Below are 25,223 nucleotides of genomic sequence, written 5' to 3' on the forward strand. Positions count from 1 at the left end.
TAATATGATACTATTAAATTGACAGGGTTGAACCCTCTAACATGTCACTGGAGAAGCCTAAAGAGCACAGGCTCTATGATCTACTGTAATTCTTTATGTGATTAGAGTGAATCCACTGATTCTAACACAGAGAAAAGCAATTTTACCTCAGTAAAGCGTTTGCTAAAGTGTTGCATATTGGAGCAAAGCTGCTTTTCTTTGCAACAGAATAAGCTGATTGATTGCGTGATGCTGCGTTCACACGAGGCTCGCAAACCTGTGCTCAAGGGGCCATTTCCAATGAAAGGTCTACGTAAAGGTGCATCTATGCGCATTTTGGGCTCCGTGACCAGATTTCTATGACATTAAGTCTTTCAGATACCGGATAGAGCTGTGAAAGAAAAAGCCTGAAGCCCGCTGGCCCCCCCAGCCTGAATGTTTGATTGACAGATTCTCCCGAGGCCAAGTTCACTCCTGATTAGCAACGGTAGTTGCCCTGGAAACGTGACTCAAGCTGACTGGCTCCAAATGGCGGCGGACGTATCGTGGAAAATTAGGGACTGAATAAGCTTCATTGTGCTGGAGCCGGATGTAAACCATTGTCTACGGGTGACATCACAACCGCTCTGTCCAGTGAATTCCTTCACTACTCACTACATAGTGGACTATATGGCGTGTTTGGCAAACACCGTTTGCCGTTTTGTAGTGCCGTCCAAATCTACAATTCCTAAATCCAGTGCCCTAGAAATTTCCCAGAAGTCTCTTCAAAAAACCAGTGTGCGTCGATGCTTACTAGATTGGAAAATGTAGACCACAATGCATTGCGTTGGAACAATTTTTGCAAAAAAATTCATTTTAATTTCTTTTTTAAATGAACCATCAACATTTTTATCTTCAGATGACAGTGGACTCATAAATAATCGTCGCTAAACACTCATAAACGCTCACCTTTTTCATTAGGTTTAGCTCTCTGAATGCCTCAGCCCCCCCCCCCCCCCCTGCCTCCACCACACCTCCCCCCTGCTCCTGCTCCCTCTCTCATATCACCTCTCACCCTCATGAACCCCCCCACACCTCCTCACCTTTCACCCCCCTCTGCTACACCAAACCTATTGGGCCCACAGTTCATCACACCACCCCCCTCCCTCCCTGTTTCTCTGTAACAGCCTGCCAGGTGAAGAAGCAGCTGGAGAAACTTAACCAGCACAAAGCAGCCGGCCCGAATGGCATCAGCTCTCGAACACTGAGGACCTGTGCCCACCATCTGTCTGCGGTTCTCCAGCATCTCTTCAACCTGAGCCTCAGACTGGAGAGGGAGCCGCTCCTCTGGAACACCTCCTGCCTGGTCCCTGTACCCAAGAAGTCATCTCCATCTCACCCCAGTGATGTCCGTCCAGTTGCCCTCACGTCTCATGTGATGAAGGTGCTGGAGAGACTGGTTTTGGCTCAGGTGAGACCGTTGGTGAGCTCTTCTCTGGACCCTCCTGCAGTTTGCCTACCGACCCCGTCTGGGGGTGGATGATGCTGTCATCCATCTGCTGCAGCTCACTCACTCACAACTGGATGGTGGTGGAGGCATGGTGAGAATCACCTTCTTTGATTTCTCCAGTGCCTTTAACACCACCCAGCCTTCTTTACTGGGTGAGAAGCTGCTGCTGATGGGTGCCGGTGCGTCCACCGTCTCCTGGATCACTGACTACCTGACAGACAGGCCACAGTTTGTCCGACTGGGCGGCGTCCACAGGGACTCTCTGAAAGGTTTAGGAAAAGCATGATGGAGGCCCTTTACAGGTTGAGGGTAATCATGTTTAGTTTCTGTCTGTTAACAAACCTAAAATGAATGGTTTTTATACTTATTTCAAATGTGTTCAGATATTTGTTTGTGTTTGTAGCTGCCAGCCACCAACAGTTCTTTTTGTTCCGTCTTTTTCCATTTTTATGAATGGAGGCAGGGTCACTTGTAAAGTTCCGTTCGGAACCGCCAGGGGGTACAGCAACATGCGGAAAGAGAGGAGTAGAAAGCCTCTCGCGCAGCATAAAGGCGACGTTCAGAGGCGAAACCTTGCGATTCGTGGTATGGAGCAGCCAGCGGGTGGCTGCAGCCCTCTGATCTCTGTCAGGCTAGGTGGGTGAGACGTGTTTCATCGGTTCAAAGCCAGTTATTATCCCCCGAGTTGAAGCAAACCCCCAGCTTTCAGCCCTGTGTTCTTTGTTGTTTTTTTCCCTCCTCCTCTTCGGGTGAAATCTGACACATCAGCGGCTCTCATCTCTAGTTTGGATGCTGATTCATGCTAATTGGCCTGCGTGGATAGCAGCAACACATTTTCGGAGGGGGAAGAGGTTCCACTCAGATGTCGTCGGCTGTGAAGGAGCCCTAAGCCTCGACTGTGACACGAGGAGCACGCGCGCACAGACATCTCCCACTTTATGAGAAGGAGGACGAGGCTGTAGAAAAAGGTCATCGGAGAGCTGACGGGAATCATGGCAGCTACTTTATCGGCGGAGGAGGAACAGGTAGGCCTCCGCAATGTTTTCGTGGGAGATTAACCTGGAGGGATGTATTTTTTATTTTTTTTCTCCGTGCCGACTTTGCGTCCGAGCCGCGATATACGTGGTGCGCAATAGTGGTTTTGTTGCTGGGAGGGGAAAAAAAAGTCCCGAGAACGAAGCGGAAATATTGTATCGATTTTTGGTGCATTATCGCTTGAGTTGCATCACTGACGGTTCCTGTCCAGCGTCTGGAACGAGGTGTGGAGCCAGCGCCGCGGATGAGGACAGTTTCATCTGAGTTACAGAGCGTGACATGACCGGAAATCATTATAGAGGAAGGGTTACCGCGGACTCACATCTTCGCGATTGGGTCACTCAAATGTTTACACTTGAAACTTGAAGAAAGCCTGTAGAGTTATGGTGGTTAAAGCGCTGTGACGCATTAAATTCGGTAACTTTTTCACCCAAATCTATTCTATACTATGCTAAAAAGTATTATTTAATGTCATCAAACGGGTTACAGAGCAGTTATTTATGAACTAAAAGACCAGTTCTGTCAACTTTTCTCTGTTTGAGTCGATGAGAAAACCGTCGATTTTTGAAAAAATATTTAAAAATTGCACGTTTTCGTTTTAGTGAACATGAAAACGTTCTCAATAACTTATTAGAATAAGCAAAAGCCGAGAAACAATTAAATTTAACTGGTAATTTGGTCGTTGTTTTCATTCCAAATGAAAGGGAATTATGGGAAATTAATGAGTCGACACGTTTCAAACCAGTTTATGAGCTTTCCAAACCATTTTCTTGCCTGATACTGTTGGCTCTCTCATAGCTAATAATACATTTATTGAAATTGGACAGTGCAACTTCAAAACTATGCCCGATTATGGTTAGAAAAGTCAGAATTGGCCAAAAGCTAGTTTTTGTCTGTAATCCTCAGCGAGTTTATGCTTCCAGATAAATTTGACAGGTTCCTGGTGTAAAGATCCATATTTATTTTTTTAAAATTGTTGCATTATTGCTAGAATAGTTTAATTGATTAAAATGGCTCCTGTGAACGCCTGTCAGCAGCTGTGGGAAGAGTTCATAGAGTTGAAGGCCATTTGTTTTCTTCAGGTGTACTCTGACATGTCTGCAGTGTCTTCTCTGTGCCTACTCTTCCTGCTGACTCTTCATCATCTGGCCAGCAGAAAGTGCCTTATCTGCCTATTCCATTTCCTGTGTGAGCCGAGGGCCCCTGCTTCAGAACCGGACGCCCTTATTACATCCACAGCCTGGGGAGGGAGGGAAGCGGGGGTAGTGGTGGTGCTTGGTTGGATTGTGTGTGTAGCAGCCTGGCTCCCCTGTGACCGTACTGTTGTAGTGGAACTTCATTCTGAATGCAGCTGTTAAAAGTATTTCCACTAGACGTGGGGGAAGGGGAACCGAGTGTGTGTCTATCATGTGCTCAGAAAGTGTGTGTGTTGTGTCTACTCCTAGGAAGTGGTAGAGTTGGAGAAAGTGGGCAATAGGGAGACAGTGAACGCGTTTGACTTCCTGTTTGACTCGTGCCAAATGGGACTGGGTGCAGCCATTTGGCAGCAGCTGTCCCACATTTGTAAATGGATCAGCATGGCATCTGTAATCAAATTGATCCGCAGAGGCGCTGTTGAAGGGAGCTTCAGTGATAAAGAGCAAGAGTAGCTTAGTCTGCAGGATCAAGGTGTAGTCGGCTCTACCTCACCCAGGCCACTGGATGTAATTTGAGACCGACGTGGCGTGGAAGAGCTAGTGATTAAAACGCACACACATATGTTTCAACAGCTTTGAAAAGAACCCACATCATCAGGCGAAATGTATGCTTTTTATATGTTGTAACTAGTTGGGTGTGCATGCATGCTCAACTGCAGCTCGAATAGAAAGGGGTGGGTTGAGCAGAGCATTAAGGGCGTGGGTGGCTAAAGTGTAGGCGGTTTTCAGGGTGATATATTTCTTAGTTTAGGGCAAAAACTAAACATACAGATGACTCACAAACTGGAAAGAATAGATGGGGTTAATTATAAAAAGGTTAAATGCTTTGTGCACATCAATGACTTGTATTCATGCCTTTGTAACATACAAGCAACAGCGCAGAAGAGCTGAGGGTCAACTGTAGATGGAATCAAACGCATCTTGTTTTTATTGTCATATTGGGTAAAAAATAATATTTACATTTGTGGTGTAATAACTAATAATCTCAGCCTCATAGTTTGCATGCCATCTTTGTTATCGGTATTACTCGACCCCCAACTGTCTGTTCCTGGGTTTGAAGGAGATGCAAAAGTATCAAACGTTGCAGTTCCTAAAATGACCACTAGAAGTTGGTTCAAAGGGAGCAATTTCTCATTGACCTCTGAATATATTGCTTTGTTTTCTATGGATGGCAGATTGTTATAATTATTTTTTTAATTAACTGGCTTGAATTTAGAGGAGCTCAAATTTAGTCAAAGTATGTTTTTTGATTGGCAAGTGGAGAGACCGACTTAAAGTCTCACTTTACCTTGTTCCACCCAGCCATCCAGTTTTGGAACCATTGACTGTATTAGAGAACTGGACCGGATGAGTGTGACGTCACCCATAGAAAATGGCTCACTCCCAACTCCAATGAAATGAAGTCCATTCATTCACCTTTTTTTTTTTTTGAGACGCAGACATTGCCATGTTGGTTTACTCTGCAGTGTCTTCTCTGTGCCTACCCTTTCTGCTGACTCTTCATCATCTGGCCAGCAGAAAGTGCCTTATCTGCCTATTCCATTTCCTGTGTGAGCCGGAGGGCCCCTGCTTCAGAACCGGACGCCCCTATTCACCATTTTTTTGAGACATGGACATTGCCATGTTGGAGCCAGACATCGTCGGTAAGCAGCGATTGGTCTGGGTCGTTCTGAGGCATTGCCTGTGTGGTGAAAGTTAATCAATTAGTCATCGGTGGAGACAGTCAGACCGCTAACAGGATTATGTAATGTCCGCTGTGCGTTGGAGAGTCACAACCTCTTCTGTTTGGTGTTCGAAATCACTGGTCATTTTCAGAGTCAACAAGGTGTAAACAGGAAGTGGTGTTTTTTTTTTTTTTAAACAAATATTTATGCATCCTTCAAGATTTGATTGGAGAAGTCTGCTGTGCTTTTCTAAAAACAAACCGCTTCATCTTCAGGGTCCTGGCTGCTGGAAAGAAATGGCCAGACAGGAGTGGCTTCTCCAGGAACTGAAGGTCACTGCTTGGCGTTGGCAGTCTGTCCTTAAAAGGCCAAGAGAGAAAGCAATCTGTTTTTCTCGTTTTTCTCAACATGTCGTTATCAATTCATCATTAGTTTTCCAGTTGGTACGAACAGTGACTTTCCCCACAGGTTGGAACTGAATAACCTTTTTTGTGTAAAATTGAATCTTGGAGTGCAGGAGCTTTTCAACGTAAACTTTGCTCTTTGATACAACCCCGACGAACTGGCCTCAGCCCCATCAGGTGCAGACACCCCTCTTCCCCTCTTGAATGCAGAGGCTTCTTTACCATGTACGATGCGGCGGGCCCTCCAGCCTCTGAAAGCACTGGCTTTCCTGCAGAGACACAGTGGCATCCTGTCTTCAGGCCCCGAGCTCGTCAGGGATCTTTTTGTGCTGCCGGAGGGCCGTGGATTCCCAGAACCTGACTTCCTGTCTCTCGTGCATGCCTCATCACTGCTCTGTGTTTGTGTGTGTGTGGGTGTGAGAGAGCAGAGAGGAGAGGCCTGTGTTTAAAGTGCGAGCTTTCATTGCCGACTGAGGATTCACTCAGTGCTCACTGGCTGGTCAGGTGGGGGGAATTGTACTTGCAGAAAGCCTTAATAGAGTAATTGGCTAAATGCACACGTATGGAGTCCAAGCCCCGTAAGTGGAAGGAAGGCAGAAGGCTGTAGATACAACCACATGGTGTGAAAAGTGCTGAAATAGCTGACATTTAACAAGACCACGCCTTAAAGACCCACTCTGGTCATCTTTTGATCCAAGTTTAATTATGATAATGCAGTTTTTACCCGAAATTTTAAAATAATCTGTCATTTTTTTAGGACATAGTTTCTGCAGAGTGGCAGGACTTCACCAGAAGTTTGCCTCTCAGTGGTGGGCGGGACTGTTGTTTTAAGCTTAATGTTTTGGCTAAATCTTGATTTTTCGTAATATATATGTCCTCCGTGACAAAAATTCCTCAAGAACATTTTAAAAATGCCATTTTCATTGGAGTGGGTCCGTAAGGCAAGATGAACCTCCGCCTCATCATAGATAGAAATCACTTTTTTTTTCTTCTTTTTTTTTTTTTAACAAATGTCAGTGCCATCTCTCACCAAGCCAACAAATAACCACTGGCTTCTATTTCAGGACTCCACACCTACACAGTTTCACAGCAAAGTGCACTTAGAGCTCTTTAGTGAGCACAGCCTGCTATTATAGCAGCTCATCCTTCCTCAAATGACACCACATGTTTTTATCTTCTGCTGTGTGCCACGAACAAGCAACACTTCTATTCACCTCTTTGCCATTGACTATAGAAGATCTAGACTGAGTGACTCCTCCCCCCTCACATTCAAAACAGGAAGTACCCAAAAACCAAAATCCTATAGACCTCTATTTAAAAATAAACTGCTATTACTCAATCTACTTGTTAAAACAACATACTGGATATAATCGTTTTTTTTTTTCTTGATAATTTATTTTATTTTTTCTGTGATATTTTTTCTTTATTAACCGACTAGTCAGATGCCTCCATTTTTTTAAGTTGTCGAGGTGTGGACTTTCAACAACTTCACTCGTGATTGGTGAGATTGGTTGCCATAGAAACGCTGACTCAGACTAACTTGGACCAATCGCTGCTTACAGACTGACGACGTCTGGCTCGTGAAATAATGGCATGTGAAGTGAGTTCATTTGGTTGGAGCTGGATGTTTGCACATTTCTATGGGTGACATCACCCATCATCTCAATCTGTCAATTTCTCATACATCGTCAATGGTTTTTACCAGAACGTTCTGTGGTTGTTTTTCTCTCAGAAGATGCATCAGGTTTAAAGTCTTGTAACATCTGTGGGGTTTTTATTTTATCTTTATTTATTTTTTTCAGGCCACCAGGCAGTTTCTGGAGGAAATCAACAAGTGGACCATTCAGCATGGCGTGTCTCCACTGTCCAAGGAACTGGCTATCAAATTCCTCATGGCGCGCAAGTTTGACGTTCTCCGGGCCATCGAACTTTTCCACAGTTACAGGGTGAGCGGAGCCACGGCAGCAGAACATTCTCATCAAGTTTTACCATAAAACGTCCAGAGATGAATGCAAGCCGAGGCGAAAAGCAGAGAGGTCAAGCAGGTCACCGAAATATTGGGGCGGGGCTTAAATAAATCAATTTATCATATCAGTACTTCTAGAAAATGATCAAAAACATGAATTGATTATTAAAGCAGTTTCTTCTACTTTTTAAGTGGTTAAAGCACTTCTGTTAGATTTGAAAGATTTCTGTGTTTTCTTTTAAAAGGGATCATTTAAAAAGGAAAATTCAAATGAAATCCATAGCTTTGAAGACTTTCTATAACCAAATAGACAAACTGATTCGTCTGGGTGAGACTGAAGCTCTGAAAGTACCATCTTAAAGAGCCCAAAGGCAGATTATCACTGAGCTCAGTGTGGGATTTTTCTTCTGGTCAAAATCCTAATCTGAAATACAGCAAAACATCTCGTCTATGAAACAAAATCCTACTCCAAGTCATCCAAATTATTCAGTGATCAATAAAACCAAGCGTTTCGTTTACTGGGGTGTACAAAATGAATAGACCACACCCACCTCACCTGTGCACAGGGAGCCTCTGGCATCTGTGTTAGATGGGGCAGCTTTGGCGCCAATGTAGAGCAGTTGACCTCTGATCGGAGGATTGTAGGTTCGGTTCCCGCCTTACCAACTCATGTTTTGGAGTGTCCTTGGGCAACACACTGAACCCTACATTATACCTAGTAGTTACAGGCTGGCAGCAGTGTTCAGCAGTGGAGCAGCCATCACTTTTGGAAGAGGCTTAGTGCAAAATGTGGTAACGGTGCAAATCGCGTGAATCTTGCAGCTCTGTTCCATTATATGACTTGGTGTCACATAATTCTGGTTAGGAACAAACCACAAATATTCATTTCTCCTCCATGATCCATTTTCCAATGCTTGGCTTTTCTGCGTATTGAAAGGGACGTTACGAAATGTCACTACTACACCCCTGATTGGTCAAAGTTCAACCGCTTTAACTTTTGACGCTCGTTCAATGGTTGCATGTTTTCTTACGCAGAGCCCGGAAAACGGACTTAAAAACCCGCTTGAAGACGAGAGTTTTGAATGCGGAAACCGGAAATACGCATTGGTCTGAATTTAGCATCAAGCGCCTAGTAGAGAAGCGTTTGCCATTTACCATTTAAAAAAAAAAAGATTCTGTTTGATACGAGTCTTTAAAGTTATGTTTCCAGGGTTTCCTTCATTTTATCAGATCGATGTTTTTCTGAAGCTTAAACGAGCAAAATGACTATTATTACACACACACAAAAAAAACACACACATAGACTTTAATAGCTGAAAAGACTGAACAGAGCTACACCACTTGCCTTTACAGTGAAGTCACGTCAGTCTTGGAGCTTGAATGGCTCTCCTTCCTAAAAGCGCCTCATTCATGAACGCCTTGAATTTGACTTTCGAGAGGATTGACCCCCCCCCCCCCCCCCCACCACCACCACCACCACCACCACCACAGTTTGTGCTGCGTTCGCAACTCGTGTGTCGGAACAAACTGAAGGGAAAATTTTGAGTGCTACACTAGCAGATTTCAGTGGACCAGAGTGAGCGTGTGTGTGTGTGGGGGGGGGGGACACTACAAAAATAGGCCCGTCAATTAAATGGGGGGGGGGGCAGTTTTGCACTGTGACTGCTTTGTGACTGATTAAGGCTGAGCTGCACTTTAGAAAATGGACTTTTGTACTTTGAATAATTCTGAAGTTAACTATTAAACTTAATGTGGTGCTGTGTTGACAATTATTCATCAGAGTGACAAAAGAAAGACTGACAGCTTCAGATAACGGAAAATCACAATCACTGGAGTTTTTTTCTATTCCAACATTTCTGACGGTTGTAACAAATCAAAGTCTGTTGTGGATTTCTTCATAGAAGCATAGCAGTCAAACAGGAAGTCAGAATGCACCTGATGCAACAAGAGGATCACAGATCTGATGAAAAAATGATTTATTGTTGAGATTTTTGTTTTATTTCTGGGACAGAACACAGAAATTCAGATATTTTCTTTTCTTGGTGCAGGATCATCGGTGATGGAGGTGGTTTGATTTGATCGCAACTCAGCAATACAAAAAAAAAGCTAATTCAACCGTCTTACTGACCTCTAAAATGAGCTGCAGTCAAATTGATGGTCCTCCATGGTTATCCTGCTGCTTGACCCCTTTTTTTTTGGTGTTTTTTTTCCTTTAATCCATCTTCAGGAAACGCGTCTTAAAGAAGGAATCGTCAGACTCCAGCCTCAGGAGGAGCCGCTGCGCTCGGAGCTGCTCAGCGGAAAATTCACAGTGTTGGTAGGGACCTCAGTAAAAGCCGCTTCGCTCCTGCTGTACGTTCCTTAAAGCTGTTTAAATGTAGGACGAAGGGAATTATTCGATGTCCTTCTAAGCAACCATCGACCTGGCAGGGACTAAATCCAGCCCACAATCTCAAAAGCTTCACGCCATGCAACACTCCGATCAGCAGCTCGACACCATGAGTCCATGTGTTTGAGTTACACACAGGGTTTTGTCGGGCTTGTTTGAAGCCTCCAATTTAATTGTGTTGACATGAAGTCATCAAACTGTCCTGTCCCAAAAAAAGGGAATGTAGGTGGGACAAACAAGCCTGACATTGTCTATTTTTTTCTGTCCTGCAAGTTATTTAACCTGTAAACTGACCAATCAGATGCCTTGATGGAACAAATAAGAACATTTGATTGACACACTTTGTGTAGCCTGCTTTAGAGTGGGAGGGGTGTGGCCTTCCAACAAGCTCACTCCAGATTGGAGAAGGTGGTCGCCCCAGAAACGTTGGCTCAGATCGACTCGGACCAATCACTCCCTATTGATGACGTCTGGCTCCAACATGGCAGCGTCCATATTACGAAAAAAATGGCCACTGAATTGATTTTCTTTGATTGGAGCCGAAGTGAGTCATTTTCTATGGCTGATGTCACACTCACTCGCTCCAGTTTTCACATACAGTCAGTGGTCCATTCCAGAGCTCAGTGGTTTATGATTACCTGTCAATCAAAAGACCACACCCCATCATTAGCAACATTTGTTTTACAAATTCCAGTTGTGTTTTATAAAATCTGCAATTCAGATTTCATAGATGAAAATTTTAACCTGAGAGGTTAAAAAATTGGGATGTTTTTTAACCCTTGTGCTATCTTAGAAGAAAAAAGGTTCAGAGCACTGTCTAGTGGGTCCAGATGACCCAACTCCCAATGTTAAAATGCCTAGGATAGCACAAGGGTTTTAATAAAAAGCAGACAAAATGGCTAAAGAAGTATGCCACCTAGTGGTTACTTAGTGAAATTAGGAATGTGAAGGGTTCATTCTAATAAAAGTTGTGGATTCTGCTTTGAAGGGGTTGTTTAAAAGAAAAGCAAGACAAAAGGTTCTTTAAGGGTTGAAGAGAGTTTCCTGGGCTGGACAAATTTAGCTCTGTACAACCAGAAACAAGCAAACACGCAGGCTGTCCTGCGTTTCCTCCTCCTTCCTCACTGACGTGCCTCGGTGGCATTGATGCTGCACATCCTTCTGTCTGACGTCGGAGGTCTTCATATCCTGTCTGGGGGTATTTTTAGCCCTTGTGCCAGAGAAGCCTTCCAGGCAAGTTTACCTCCCAGTTCTGCTGCGTGTTGAGCCCCCAGGCCCCTCCCCTTTCGCACTCTTTAAACCTGGTCATTGTTGGCGTCTCGAGGCCCGTCAGAAAACCTGACGGTAAAATGGGATGAAAACCCAGTCGTCATGGTGAAACCTTGTTTTAAACATGTGAGCTGAAGTGCCCCCCTGTGGTGAATCTACACCCTTCACACTCCTCTTTGGATTTTTGTTCTTATCAAGAGGGAAAAAAATGATCCCAGAAGCTACAAGTAGATTGCAGAAACAGAACGCTTTATGCTGTAAATGTTTATGGTGCATTGTTTCCTGTCAGAGTGTGAGGGACCCTTCAGGAGCCTCCATCGCCCTGTACACCGCCAAACTTCACCACCCTAACAAGACAGGCAACCACGTGGTTCTGCAGGCTCTCTTCTACCTCCTGGATCGGGCAGTAGAAAGGTGACGACAAGATACTTTGTTTAGTTACTATAATGATCTTAAAGTCCCACTCCGATCATCTTTTGATCTATTTTCAAAGCGTTTCCAGTGGCGTTTTAATTAGGATTTTGACGTTTTTAGCCAAAATTTAAATAAACTGGTGTTGTTTTCTAGGACAAAGTTTCTGCAGAGCAGCTGTAGTTCAATTGAAATTCACAGTTGTGGGTGGGACTGCTGTGGTAGAGCAAGCCTGTCCCCCTTCCCATCACCCATAGCTTAGAGCTCTCTGTAATTTGCTATTCTGCTAGTCCTCCACAAGTGGGTGCATCAGAATGAAGTTGGGAGTCTGTGACCGTCTAGAGCACGTGTGTCAAACTCGAGGCCGCAAGAGCATTAAAGTTTTTAAGTTCTTAAAATAAAAATTGGTGTGTATTTATTCATATCTAGGGGGAATTGGACTTGAAATATGGGATTTGGCAACTAGACATGCAACTGTAATTGTGACTTTAAAAAGTTATAGTAAATAAATAATGATTTTTTTAACATTAAGGAGTAGTTACGTTTATTTTTCATTACATTTAGTTACATGTATAAGTTATATCTGGCCCTTTAAGGACGGCTTTATGCTGATGTGGCCCTCAGTGAAAATGAGTTTGACACCCCTGGTCTAGAGTCTTTTCTATTTTTTCGTCTGCTCCTGATTCTCAACAATTTGACTAATAAACCACTGAAAAATGCAATTTTGGCCTTTAATTTTCTTCATATGTGTCTTCCATCATCAGAAAAATGCCACAAGAACATGTTAAAAACACCATTTTCATCAGAGTGGGTCCTTAAATCTTTGCTAAAACCAAATGAAAAGAACATGTCTAAATATTGCTCAACTGTTTGTCGTAAACGCCTGTTTGTGTTTTCTCTGCAGCTTCGAGACGCAGAGGAACGGCCTGGTGTTCATTTACGACATGGCCGGCTCCAACTACACTAACTTTGAGCTGGACCTGAGCAAGAAGATCCTCAACCTACTGAAGGTTGGAGTCAAAAGTGCACGGCCATTCTTGATGCGTAAACAGGAAATACCAGGCGGAGCTAGTCCGTTTCGTTTATTTATTACCAGATATTGAAAATGGCTCACAGGACCTCAACATGGCTCTGCATCTTTGAATGAAGACAGAGGACTTTTCTTTTTTTATTTTTATTTTGGTTTGCGGCGCCTTCCGTCCATGAAACCAGGGTTTGACTCCGGGCTGCTCCCTGTTCCGTTCTCTACTTCTGTGCCGGTCCCAAGCCCGGTTGCTTTGAGAGGGTTGCGTCAGGAAGGGCATCCGGCGTAAAACATTGCCAAGTTTACCATGCGACTCGTTCGCTGTGGCGACCCCTGATGGGAAAAGCCGAAAGGGAAACAACATTTTTTTGTCTCAGCGGGGGAACTATGTCCCCCTTCCCTTTAACTTTTATCTAAGGTTAGGATCTGGAATGTTCCTGAGTTTTCCCTCTGTGGCATCAGAGCTTCTTCAAAGGCCAACATGTTGGTTTATTTGTTTTTTGCATAATTTCCCTGTAGCACAGCCGAAATTTGGGGTTTTCTTGCCACGTGGGGGTAGGCGTTAAGGTGAATTAGCAGCTGCACCCACATTAGGAGTCTGATGCTGAACGCTCACACCTTTCTGAAGAAAGACGTCTTTCTGCTAGCAGAGTGGGCTGCTCCGTGTAGTTTAACATGCTTATACAGTGGTGTGAGGAAGTTTTTGCCCCTTTTCAAGATTTCCTATTTATTCCATGTTTTCCATACTTAAGTGTTTCATATCATCAAACACATTTAAATATGAGTCAAAGACAACACAACTAAATATAAAAAGCTTTTTTTCAAATGATTTTTTTAAATTATTCTTAAGTGAGAAAAGAAAAAAGCCTTTATTGCTCTGTGTGAAAAACTGAATGCCCCTTCTGCTAAAACAAAACCTAACTGTGGTTTATCAAACCTGAGTTCAAATTCTCTGGCCACACCCAAGCCTAATGCTGCCACACCTGTCTCCATTCAAGAAATCACTACAATAGGACCTGCCCCACAAAGTGAGGTAGACTAAAAGATCCTCAAAACCTAGACATCATGCCAAGGTCTATAGCAGTGTTTTTCAACCTTTTTTGAGCCACAGCACACTTTAACCTTGACAAGAGCACCAGCATCCAAAAACTAAATTAAAAAAAAAGAGAAACTTATAGTCTGTATTTTTCTACAGTCCCTCCACAATCTCACATACATTTGTGTGATAATTGTGGCACGAAAAGCTGGAAGTTGCAGCTGTTTTTTCTAAAAGATGTAATAAAAGTTAAGTTAGAAGATTTAAAAACTGTTTGTGTGTTCGTTGTAGTTTCAAGACGTTTAACAACTAAAACTCATTGTGCGCTGAGACGCTGTCACTTTAACCCAATGCATCATGGGAGATGTAGTGTGGAAACTGCAGCAAAAGGGCAGACAGACAAGCGTCTCTGAGCTTCATTGTTTTGTTCACTTGTTCCAAGGTCTGATACCAGATTCTGTGGAAAGCTACACCACTAAAGACGAGCTTTAGCTGATAGTTTTGGTGGAACTGAGAGACTTTATGAACAGAATCAGAACAAGGAAATGAAGACTTTAACCACTTCTGATTGGTCAGACTGATGACGTATGATTAAGCCCCCCAAGAATGATTGGTGGAGACAGTTAAAGGGGCGGGACTTTTCTGAAAACACCTGAAGCTGCAGCTAAATCGCAGGATCGTCATTCTTAACAAAATTTCTTTAATAGAATCAAACAGAAAAAAGTATTTTACGATCTTTCATATTCCTAACTTCTCAGTGTTTTATCAGGGTCTGTTTGGATGAAAACAGAGCTGATATCCTGGAGATGGTAAATATTTTTAGATCAGTTAATGAGGGCAATTTCCCACGACACACATGACCATCTCCCACACTGGTTGAAAAACACTGCTCTATAGGTAGGGATGGGAATAGAAGCCCCATGAAGCTTCCCTTGGGGTTCATGTAATTTTGCTGGAAAAATGAACCAACCGTTCAGGGCTTCGAAACCACACAGAACAACGGCATCTGGTGGTGGACTGGACGTATATCGACATATGTTTCAATTATGCTCCTTGTAACACTTCAATGTGGAAATGATGATGAAAAAACGTAAAACAAAATGTTGTTAATGATTATTAAAAAAACAACACATGTGACGTTTTCTGTGAGAGGTGCTTGACACAGCAAAATACACATCACATGAAGAAAAGAAACACAAAGCAAAAAAAACCCAAAGTGACATCTGAACCGTGGTTCAACCAAACAATACATTTGGCGCTTCGTACGTCATCAATCACGTGATCTGGGCTAGTATACACACACCCCGAAACATTGTGCCGAACCACTCTGCTTCATGAAGGTGAATGAAGCGCCGGAGCGTCGTGTCAAATGGGCCATCCCTATCTATAGGCATTCAGAAACAAATGAGAAAGAAAGTAATCTATCTATCAGAGTGGAAAAGGTTATAAAGTCATTTCAAAAGCTTTGGGAGTCCAGCGAACCACAGTGAGAGCCATTATACACAAATGGAGGAAACCTTGAACAGCATTGAACCTTCCCAGGAGTGGCTGGCCGAGCAAAATAGGGGGCTGCGGAGACTCATCCAAGAGGTCAAAAAAGATCCCAAAACAACATCCAAAGAACTGCGGACCCCACTTGACTCAATTAGGGTTGGGGATCATGGCTCCACCATCAGAAAGACACTGGGCAAAAATGACCTGCATGGTAGAATTCCAAGACAAAAACCGCTGCAGGGCAAAAAGAACATGAAGGCTCGTTTCAGTTTTGCCAAAAGACATGTTGCTGATCCCCAAGACTTTTGGAATAATATTCTATAGTCTGATGAGACAAAAGTTGAACATTTTGGAAGGTCTGTATCCCATTACATTTCTACCGTAAAAGAACATCATAACAGTAAAAATATGGAGGTGGTAGTGTGATGGTCTGGGGCTGTTTTGCTGCTTCAGGGCCTGGAAGACTTGCCATTAAAAATAGAACCGTGAATTCAGCCGTCTACCAAAAAAAATTCTGAAGGAAAATGTCATCTGTTCGTGACCTCAGCCTGGGCTCTGCAGCAAGACAACAACCCAAAACATATGAGCAAATCCAACTTGGAAAGGCTGAAGAACAGCAAAATAAAGACTTTAGAGTGGCCTAGTCAAAGTCTTATTGAGATGCTGTGGCAGTTCATGCTCCAAAACCCTCCTGTATTGCTGCATTACAACAATGCTGCAAAGATGAGTGGGCCACAAATCCTCCACAGCGCTGTGAGAGACTCATAGCAAGTTATCACAAACGCTTGATTGCAGCCGTTGCTGCTAAAGGTGGCCCATCTTGATATTAGGTTTAGAGGCGCAATTCATTTTTCATTTTTCAAGGCAAAAACGGTTTAATTTCTTGTCTCCCTTTGATAATAAAACATTTCCTTTGAAAACTGCATTTTAATGTTACTTGTGTTGTCTTTGAATCTTATTTAAATTAGTTTTGGATGTTGGGAAAGATTTAAGTGTGGAAAACATAGAAAAAGTAGGCAATCTTGAAGAGGGCCGAAAGCTTCCTCACACCACTGGATATCAGAGGGTGTTTGTTTGTTTGGCTGTTTTGCGGCTCAGTCAAGTAGCAAAGTAAGGATGACGGTATTTTCAAATGTAATTTAATAAGATGTTTGTGTATTTTAAATGGCCTGCAATCTACCCACACTTACAATCACAATGGATGCACTGGGCCCCCCGGATGTGATTTTTGTCACTAAAAAGGAGCAGCTAGAGTCATCTTATCAGTCAAAATGTTCCAGGTAATCTTTTTTTTTTTTTTTTAAGTTGCATTCTCTCTTTCTCCACCAAGGGGGCGTTCCCTGCCAGACTAAAGAAAGTGCTGATTGTCGGGGCTCCTGTTTGGTTCCGTGTTCCCTACAACCTGCTGAGCCTCCTTCTGAAGGAGAAACTCAGGGAGAGGGTGAGAGCCTTAGAAGTGATCGACCTGTGCGTGCTCACTTTCTGGATCCATTCTGCAGTCGGCTAAACAGTCTCCCTTCAGTTTGTGTGGATTTGCGCGCCTGTTCGATGACCTGTCGAGCTTTTTGCTGGATTCCTCCCCAGGTTCAGATGGTGAAGATGGCCGAGCTGTGTCAGCACCTCCCCAGAGACTGCCTCCCCCAGCATCTCGGCGGCCTGCTGCCCCTGGACATGTACAGCTGGAACCAGCAGCTGCTGGCGGGCCAGAACGGCAGAGTGGACCCCGTGGATGAGCTGGTGGGGATCCCCATTGAAGACTCCTCCGTCCACGTCCCCGGCCCCGAGTCCATGCGCCCCCAGGAGCTGCTGGCGCACCTCGGCAGGCTGCAGCGCTCCGGGATCCACCAGGAGTATGAGGCCCTGCGCAGGGAAACGCCGCCTGGAACTTTCCACTGTGCGCAGTGAGTGGACGGCGGCGGAGGCGCCACCTCTGTCTTATAACATCTGTCTTTTCTTTTATGACATCTGTCCAAATTTATCCAGCAATTTATCTGATCATGAAGGACAAATTTAATTTTTTTAGAGTAGAATTTGATTTTAATGAGTCCCAAATATCAGTTTATTTCAGTGCTAAAACAATTTAGGCAACATGAGATTTTCTGCTATGTGACGTCTTAAAATAAACACTGATGACTTCAGCCTAACGGCTCATGCAAACTTGGTCTTAGCTTATTTTATTTTTGAAGAATTTTTTTTCTTTTCGCTTTGAAGATGCAGAAAGTGTTTCATCATAGACCCACTCCAATGAAAATTATGTTTTTGGTGCATTTAAAAATTAACCTTAAAGTTGCATTTCTGAGTATTTATTTACTCAAATCCTAACGAATCGGGAGCAGACGAAAAAAATACCATTAGGGAAAAAAAGAGCGCATTTGTGATCTCTGTATTGAGCTCCCAGCAATGGGAGAGGAAGGAGGGGGGTCGCTCCGCACCCACAGTCCCGCTCACAACTCAGAGTTGACTTTCTAATGAACTACTGCAGAAGCTATGTCCTAGAAAATGACAGGTTATTTTTTTTTATTTGGGCTAAAACCAGGAGAATCACAATTAAGACCACTGTGAACGATTTGAAAATGGATCAAAGATGATTGGAGCAAAAGACTCCGCCTCCACATTTGCATCAGCACATTAGCAATTAGCAAACTGTATTGGGCAACCCATTATATGTACTGGATTCAAAGATTCATGTGCATTCTGTATGTATGAGTGCAAATATTTCCATCTATGATGAAGGGGAATTGTGTCAAGAAGATGGCATCATTTTTTGAATTTACAGTCCATTTATGACTTCATGTCTTAAGTTAAATATATCAGTTTTTATTTTTATTTTTTATTTTTTTTGCTTGCAATAAACATATAAACCAAAATCATCCTGTTTTTTATTTGTGGTGGTTTCTTGGGGTAACTTTTTTTTTTTTTTGTGCTCATTTTGCCCACAGAGCAGCCTACAATCAGGAGAAGAACCGTTACGGAGACGTTTTGTGCCTTGATCAAACAAGAGTTCGCTTAAAACCCAGGAGGACTGAGGTAAATCCGCTCTGCATTCCAGCTGCAGGCCAGCACGGCGGCCTGTCCAGCACCACTGTGACCACACTGATGACTGTACAGTCCAGTCCCTCACGTCTGATCCTTCTCCTTCCTCTGCAGAGATCAGACTACATCAATGCTAGCTTCATGGACGGCTACAAACAGAAGAACGCTTACATCGGTACTCAAGGTACCCCAGTTTAAAGCTTTGAGTTCTATCAATGGCATTACCACTCACTCATTTTAGCCGCTGACTGTTCATTTGTTTAATGGTTTTTGTTTTTTACTAATCCAGGACCTCTGGAAAAAACCTACAATGATTTCTGGAGAATGGTCTGGGAGCAAAGCGTCCTCGTCATTGTCATGACAACCAGGTAATGCTGGCAGATGAAGGGCAAACACTGAATTCTGGGTTTGTTTGTTTTTTAATAAACATTTTTGTCCTGTCTTTGTGCTGTAGGACAGAAGAGGGCAGTCGCAGGAAGTGTGGACAGTACTGGCCTCTGGATGAAGGGGGGCAGGAAGTCTACGGCCATATAGCTGTGGTGAATCAGAGGGTGGACCACCACACGCACTACAACCACACCACCCTTGAGCTGCACAACACAGAGGTATGGTCACCTGTACAACTGCAGTTTCTGCAACTATAAAAGTCCTCAGGGATTTTGCCACCGTTGACAACGATGCAGAGACTTACTCATCAAAAGATGCAGATGAGGCTGTGAGCTGGAAACTGCGGCCCATAGATTAGAAGGTCGGATTAGTCCAGGCATGCTTCAAAAGTAATTATTGTTTAGGTAGGGAAAAAACTTTGGCCTTATTTCTTAAGAACAGAATAAGGAAAAAAACATATAAAAAGAAAAACTCTGCTTGAATATCATAATGTACTTTTTTTTTTAAATCATAAACACCTTCACCAAAATGATCTGAAACGATCGTAGCCCCACTAAAACAGATTGTACCAAACAGTTTAGTTACATTAACAAAACACTAACAACAAAATAGTTCAAACGTATTAAACGAAACCCTAATTCCTGACCACAAAACAAATGAATCGTACGAAAACAAAATTCAAATTTATGAACACAAAATAGTTGAATTGTCTATAACTACATATATAGATGTATAATCTAATTTCCTTTTAAAGTGCTTAAATTCACAGACTTATTATAAAAAGAAGCAGATTTTTAAGTGGACCAGACAATTAATTTGAATTAAATGAATAAATTCAGACTATTCTTTTTTTTCTTTCTTCTTCTTATTCTGAAGAAATGAAATTTCCCCATTGTGGGATTAATAAAGTTATCTATCTATCTATCTATCTATCTATCTATCTATCTATCTATCTATCTATCTATCTATCTATCTATCTATCTATCTATCTATCTATCTATCTATCTATCTATCTATCTATCTATCTATCTATCTATCTATCTATCTATCTATCTATCTATCTATCTATCTATCTATCTATCTATCTATCTATTATCTATCTATCTATCTATCTATCTATCTATCTATCTATCTATCTATCTATCTATCTATCTATCTATCTATCTATCTTATCTATCTATCTATCTATCTATCTATCTATCTATCTATCTATCTATCTATCTATCTATCTATCTATCTATCTATCTATCTATCTATCTATCTATCTATCTATCTATCTATCTATCTATCTATCTATCTATCTATCTATCTATCTATCTATCTATCTATCTATCTATCTATCTATCTATCTATCTATCTATCTATCTATCTATCTTTTTTTTTTTTTTTTTTTTTTTATCTATTTCTATCTATCTATCTATCTATCTATCTATCTATCTATCTATCTATCTATCTTTATCTATCTATCTATCTATCTATCTATCTATCTATCTATCTATCTATCTATCTATCTATCTATCTATCTATCTATCTATCTATCTATCTATCTATCTATCTATCTATCTATCTATCTATCTATCTATCTATCTATCTATCTATCTATCTATCTATTATCTATCTATCTATCTATCTATCTATCTATCTATCTATCTATCTATCTATCTATCTATCTATCTATCTATCTATCTATCTATCTATCTATCTATCTATCTATCTATCTATCTATCTATCTATCTATCTTTTATCTATCTATCTATCTATCTATCTATCTATCTATCTATCTATCTATCTATCTATCTATCTATCTATCTATCTATCTATCTATCTATCTATCTATCTATCTATTATCTATCTATCTATCTATCTATCTATCTATCTATCTATCTATCTATATCTATCTATCTATCTATCTATCTATCTATCTATCTATCTATCTATCTATCTATCTATCTATCTATCTATCTATCTATCTATCTATCTATCTATCTATCTATCTATCTATCTATCTATCTATCTATCTATCTATCTATCTATCTATCTATCTATCTATCTCTAAAAGGCAATAACATGATAATCTATCTCTAAAAGGCAATAACATGATAATCTATCTCTAAAAGGCAATAACATGATAATCTATCTCTAAAAGGCAATAACATGATAATCTATCTCTAAAAGGCAATAACATGATAATCTATCTCTAAAAGGCAATAACATGATAATCTATCTCTAAAAGGCAATAACATGATAATCTATCTCTAAAAGGCAATAACATGATAATCTATATCTAAAAGGCAATAACATGATAAAAGTTTCTGTCATTTTGCCGTCAACAGCTTCTTGAATCGGATCCGTGTTTCTCATGGGCGGGGGGGGGCCTGACATCCAAAAATATTGTGGATTCACTCTGGTCTAGGTTCTGTTCGAGTGACTGATTTTGGGCCAGTGGAGAAAGTTAAGGCCCATTAGATCTAAGGTTAGCAGTGTCACTGAACGCTCATGCCTTTCTGAGGATGAGGAGGAAGAAAAACTCCACATCTGGCGCTCAGTTTAATGATTATTTCTTTCTTCTGCTTAATATTTGAAACAAGCAAATACTATTGGCAGGTTCAACCAGGCATCCCCAGAAGCTAGAGCACAGGAAAGTCAGGCGTTTCAATGAGTGGCGAGCATTGACTGTAAATACTCTAGATAGTCTATGGTAGCAGGTCTGGCTGGGCTGTGCGGCGGCAGCAGACCACATGCAGCGCAGGCCCCTAATCTGTGGGCAGGGCTCAAAAGCACATGCTTTAGGACAACACTGCTGCCTGAGTGGGCCGGGATCCCTCGGTCGGGACCCGCGGAGCTGGCTGCAGGTGCTGTGCAGGGACGGCTAGGTCAGACTGTTCTGTCTCGCTTCCAATCGTGGAGGCACATGGCCTGGGCTTGAATAAATGCTCCTGTGGGCTGAAGTATCCCTCCGCTGTGGCAGCCAGAATGTGCAGCTCAGTGCAGCTCAGACGTATGTCTCAGAGGATCTTCGATTGGCTGTTCTGCATGTCAATCAAGTGACTTATTTCACAGTGAAGATGATTATTTGCTGGAGGCATTTTTAAATGAATGTTTATTTACTTGAGATCTACCGTCACATCCTCACATCACAGTGACGCAATGAGCACCCCTGCTTTAGAGTAACCAGTTAACCTGTGAAGCCTGTTTTGGACTGTGGGATGGGAGAAAGCAGGAGGCCTGGAGAAAACCCCCACAGAGGGAGAGCATGCACACTCCACACAAGAAGGTCACTGTCAGGATTTGAACCAGCACCTTTTCGCAGGAAGGAAAGTAGAGAAGCAATGTCTTTCAGGATTGTGGCAAAAAAACCCAACACTTTAGGACCGTTAAAAGCTTAGCAAAATCAAACCACAATAAACAACAGAACCCGTTTGTTTTATGGTGAAAGAATTTCTAGAAAATGTGAAAGGAAATTCCAGGTGGTTCGCTCTGACCAACTGTGTGGCCTTAGAAATGTTTTAACAGGGAGGCTAATTGAGAAAGACATGAAGGTGCAGGTTTTCCCATCATGCCTAATGCTGTTCAAACAAGCCGACCAAATTCTTGTGCTATTCTAAGGTTGTGAGTCTGTCAGTGTGTGAACACAAAACACACACACACCACCTTCTCAGCTGTGTTTTTGATGGCCGTGCACATAGGATGGTGATGCATGTGCACAAGTGAAGCCATGACGACAAACGCATCCAAAAATCTGCAGACATTTTTCAGACAGCGGTTTCTTAATCTCATTTTCCGAAAAAACGTTTCAAAGTGTCAAATGGTTTAAGTGTTAAAATTAATCAATAATAACTTGTGTGGAATAAAGGGTTTTTTTTTTTGGATTGATGTAACGTTGAAGCGTTTTCTTTGTGTTCAGACGTGTGAACAGAGACAGGTGAGTCACTTCCAGTACCTCAGCTGGCCGGACTACGGCGTCCCCACCTCTGCGGTGACTCTCATCGACTTCCTGGGAGCTGTGAAAAGACAACAGAGGAAAATGGTGAGGGCTGTGAGCTCTCAGTGGATGGGACACCCTCTGGGACCCCCCATGGTGGTGCACTGCAGTGCAGGGATTGGGAGAACAGGTAAGATTGTAGTTTTTTCGTTTTATTCCTTTTCAGTACTGTTCAGTTCGGGGTCGCATGTTGGATGGAGGAGGTTTGCTACATTTAAGTGCATAAGGAATCATGGCTGCTAACCCCTGCAGGGACCTTCTGCGCGCTGGACATCTGTCTGTCCCAGCTGCAGGACGTGGGCACCCTGAACGTGTGCCAGACAGTGCGGCGCATGAGAACGCAGAGGGCCTTCAGCATCCAAACCCCGGACCAGTACTACTTCTGCTACAACGCCATCTTGGAGCACGCCCAAAGGCAGGGCCTGCTCCCATCCAATCAGTGAGCCTCGTCCTCCCCAGCTGCTCCCCACAAATCCGGTTCCTGTGGTCGGTCTGTCAACCCCAGAGCCCTGCTGTGTGACCAAGTAGACCCAGAAAGCAGTTCCTGCACTCCAGGGGAGCCTCACAGTCCCAGACTTAACACAAAAAAAAAGAGAAAATTCAGCGCCGACAAACGTGACGTTTTTGTGTGAAAACATTGTGTCTGCCAAGAATGTGACTTTTTGTTTTTGCTGAACATATCTGACAATATGCAGAAAAGGACTGTGCAGTTAATGGTGTGTGGCCAAGGCACATGGAGCCAAGTATGGTGATGTAAACCTCTATTTATTTCTCACAAAACAAAAAGAAAGGCTTGTGTGCAGCGTACGAAAACATCACATGTAAGATGTCTTTGAATCTATGTCGCCTCCTTTTAAGAACTTCCTGTGCTGACGCTGAGCTGGAAGTGTGGCATCCTCTTAGACTGGTGGAAATGCACATTTAAATTCAACTCCAGGAGAAATGTTTGTTTGCAATTTCACGTATTGATGGGGACGTTTTCCGCCTACATTTCACCCGGGATCTGGATCTTTCTGTTTGATCTCAGAAGCCCCAGATTTAAGGTGATGTTGCAGAAAAAGAACCAGTCAATCCTAATTTCTCTCTCACATAATCTGCCAGATGAAAATTATCTTTGACCACTCCTTTAAGTCAAAGCTTGGCCAACATAAATCAAGAAAAATCCAGCAACTCCTGCCTCGCCTGCCTTAAAGTCCCACTTCGATCTATTTTCAAAGTGCTCCCTGTGGTCTTTTCATTAATATTATGCCTTTTTTAGCTGAAATCCAAAAACCTGTCGCTTTGTAAGACAGTTTCTGAAAAGTGGCAGTAGTTTATTATAAATCTGTAAATTGGTGCGGAGTTTATTAGAAATTCAATTGAGTTGTGGGCGGGACTATTGGCACAGAGAAACTCCGCCCCCTTCTCCCTGTTGCTGAGAGCTCAGAGCAGGTAGCCTGTGCCCCGCCCATTGTCTTTTCTTTTTTTTCAAACACCATTTTTTGTCTGCTCCTGATCTACAATTGAAATAAAGAAATATTTAAAACTGCAATTAAGGGCAATTTTCTTAATATATGTCCTTAATCATCAGAAAAATGCCACAACTTGTTAAAAAAAACAATTTTCCTCAGAGCGGGTCCTTAAGCTCCGCCCTCTGCACACAACTCATAACGTCAGCAGTCATGACCTCATGAATCGTGCAATATTTTATCTTTTATTCTAACATGAGTCACATTTTAGCACTTTGTAAAAAAAGTAAAAATGTATTCCCCAATGTATTCTTTGGATGGTGGCGTGCGAGCCGAGTTCTGTGGATCCACACATGTGGCTGGGAGAACTTAACTATTTGTAAAAAAATAAATAAAAATGTAGTGATGCATAACTCGATAACATGTTGATATTCACCGTAAACACCTTCTTCGTGCTTCGCCAGGTCAAATCAGGACTGTCTGAACAGACTGGGAGAGAGGAAAAAGCACAAACTCGTGCCTGCCACACCTGACCCGACCCATACAGAAATGCCTTCTCAGTTTCTGTCAGCGCTTTCACCGGGTTCTGGTTTCTTGCCATCATTTTAGCCCCAAACTGTGTTGCATGTTGATCTCTTTACTACAGAATTCATATTGAATTTGCTGGTAGTGAAACTTTTTTTTGTTTTTTTAAAGTCTGCCAAGCTCACACTCCGACTGAAGTCCTTTCCACAACAGACGCAAAATGTGCTCCAGTTTTATTTTTGTATTCAGCAGCTGTTTTCATACGACGACTGTTCATTTTTCTATTCTGTTATATGTAGCGTGTTATCGTTCCTATAACTGTTGAATCCAGCTATCCTGTATTAAATACAAACTATGTCAACACTTCTGGCTCTGAAGGTCATGTTTCTTCATTTGTCTTAGAGCTGCAGTGTTAGTGTGATGTCAGTCATAGAAAATGGTTTACTTCTGACTCGCTGCCATGTTAGAACCAGAAGTTTTTACTAAGCAGTG

At 42.4% G+C, this 25,223-nt stretch overlaps 1 protein-coding gene across 4 annotated transcripts; it reads left to right on the forward strand.

The window, feature by feature from the left end:
* The first annotated feature begins 1,974 nt into the window (after positions 1–1,974).
* Positions 1,975–25,094, forward strand: ptpn9 (protein tyrosine phosphatase, non-receptor type 9). Of its 4 annotated transcripts, none has more exons than XM_020703828.2 (14): positions 1,975–2,104; positions 2,253–2,493; positions 7,570–7,713; positions 9,961–10,050; positions 11,681–11,805; positions 12,707–12,812; positions 16,687–16,797; positions 16,941–17,257; positions 18,296–18,383; positions 18,504–18,573; positions 18,679–18,757; positions 18,844–18,994; positions 22,681–22,888; positions 23,011–25,094. In XM_020703828.2, the coding sequence occupies exons 2-14, from the start codon at positions 2,461–2,463 to the stop codon at positions 23,199–23,201; spliced, it is 1,713 nt and encodes a 570-aa protein (XP_020559487.1). In that variant the 5' UTR covers positions 1,975–2,104; positions 2,253–2,460; the 3' UTR covers positions 23,202–25,094. The 4 variants fall into 4 exon arrangements, with proteins under 4 accessions (XP_020559487.1, XP_020559488.1, XP_020559486.1 ...); XM_020703829.2 differs by having other exon boundaries at positions 1,984–2,104; positions 2,237–2,493; XM_020703827.2 differs by having other exon boundaries at positions 1,992–2,104; positions 2,178–2,493.
* The last annotated feature ends 129 nt before the right edge of the window (positions 25,095–25,223 follow it).

The sequence above is a fragment of the Oryzias latipes genome, chromosome 6, assembly GCF_002234675.1.
Source record: "Oryzias latipes chromosome 6, ASM223467v1".
Classification (NCBI taxonomy): domain Eukaryota; kingdom Metazoa; phylum Chordata; class Actinopteri; order Beloniformes; family Adrianichthyidae; genus Oryzias; species Oryzias latipes.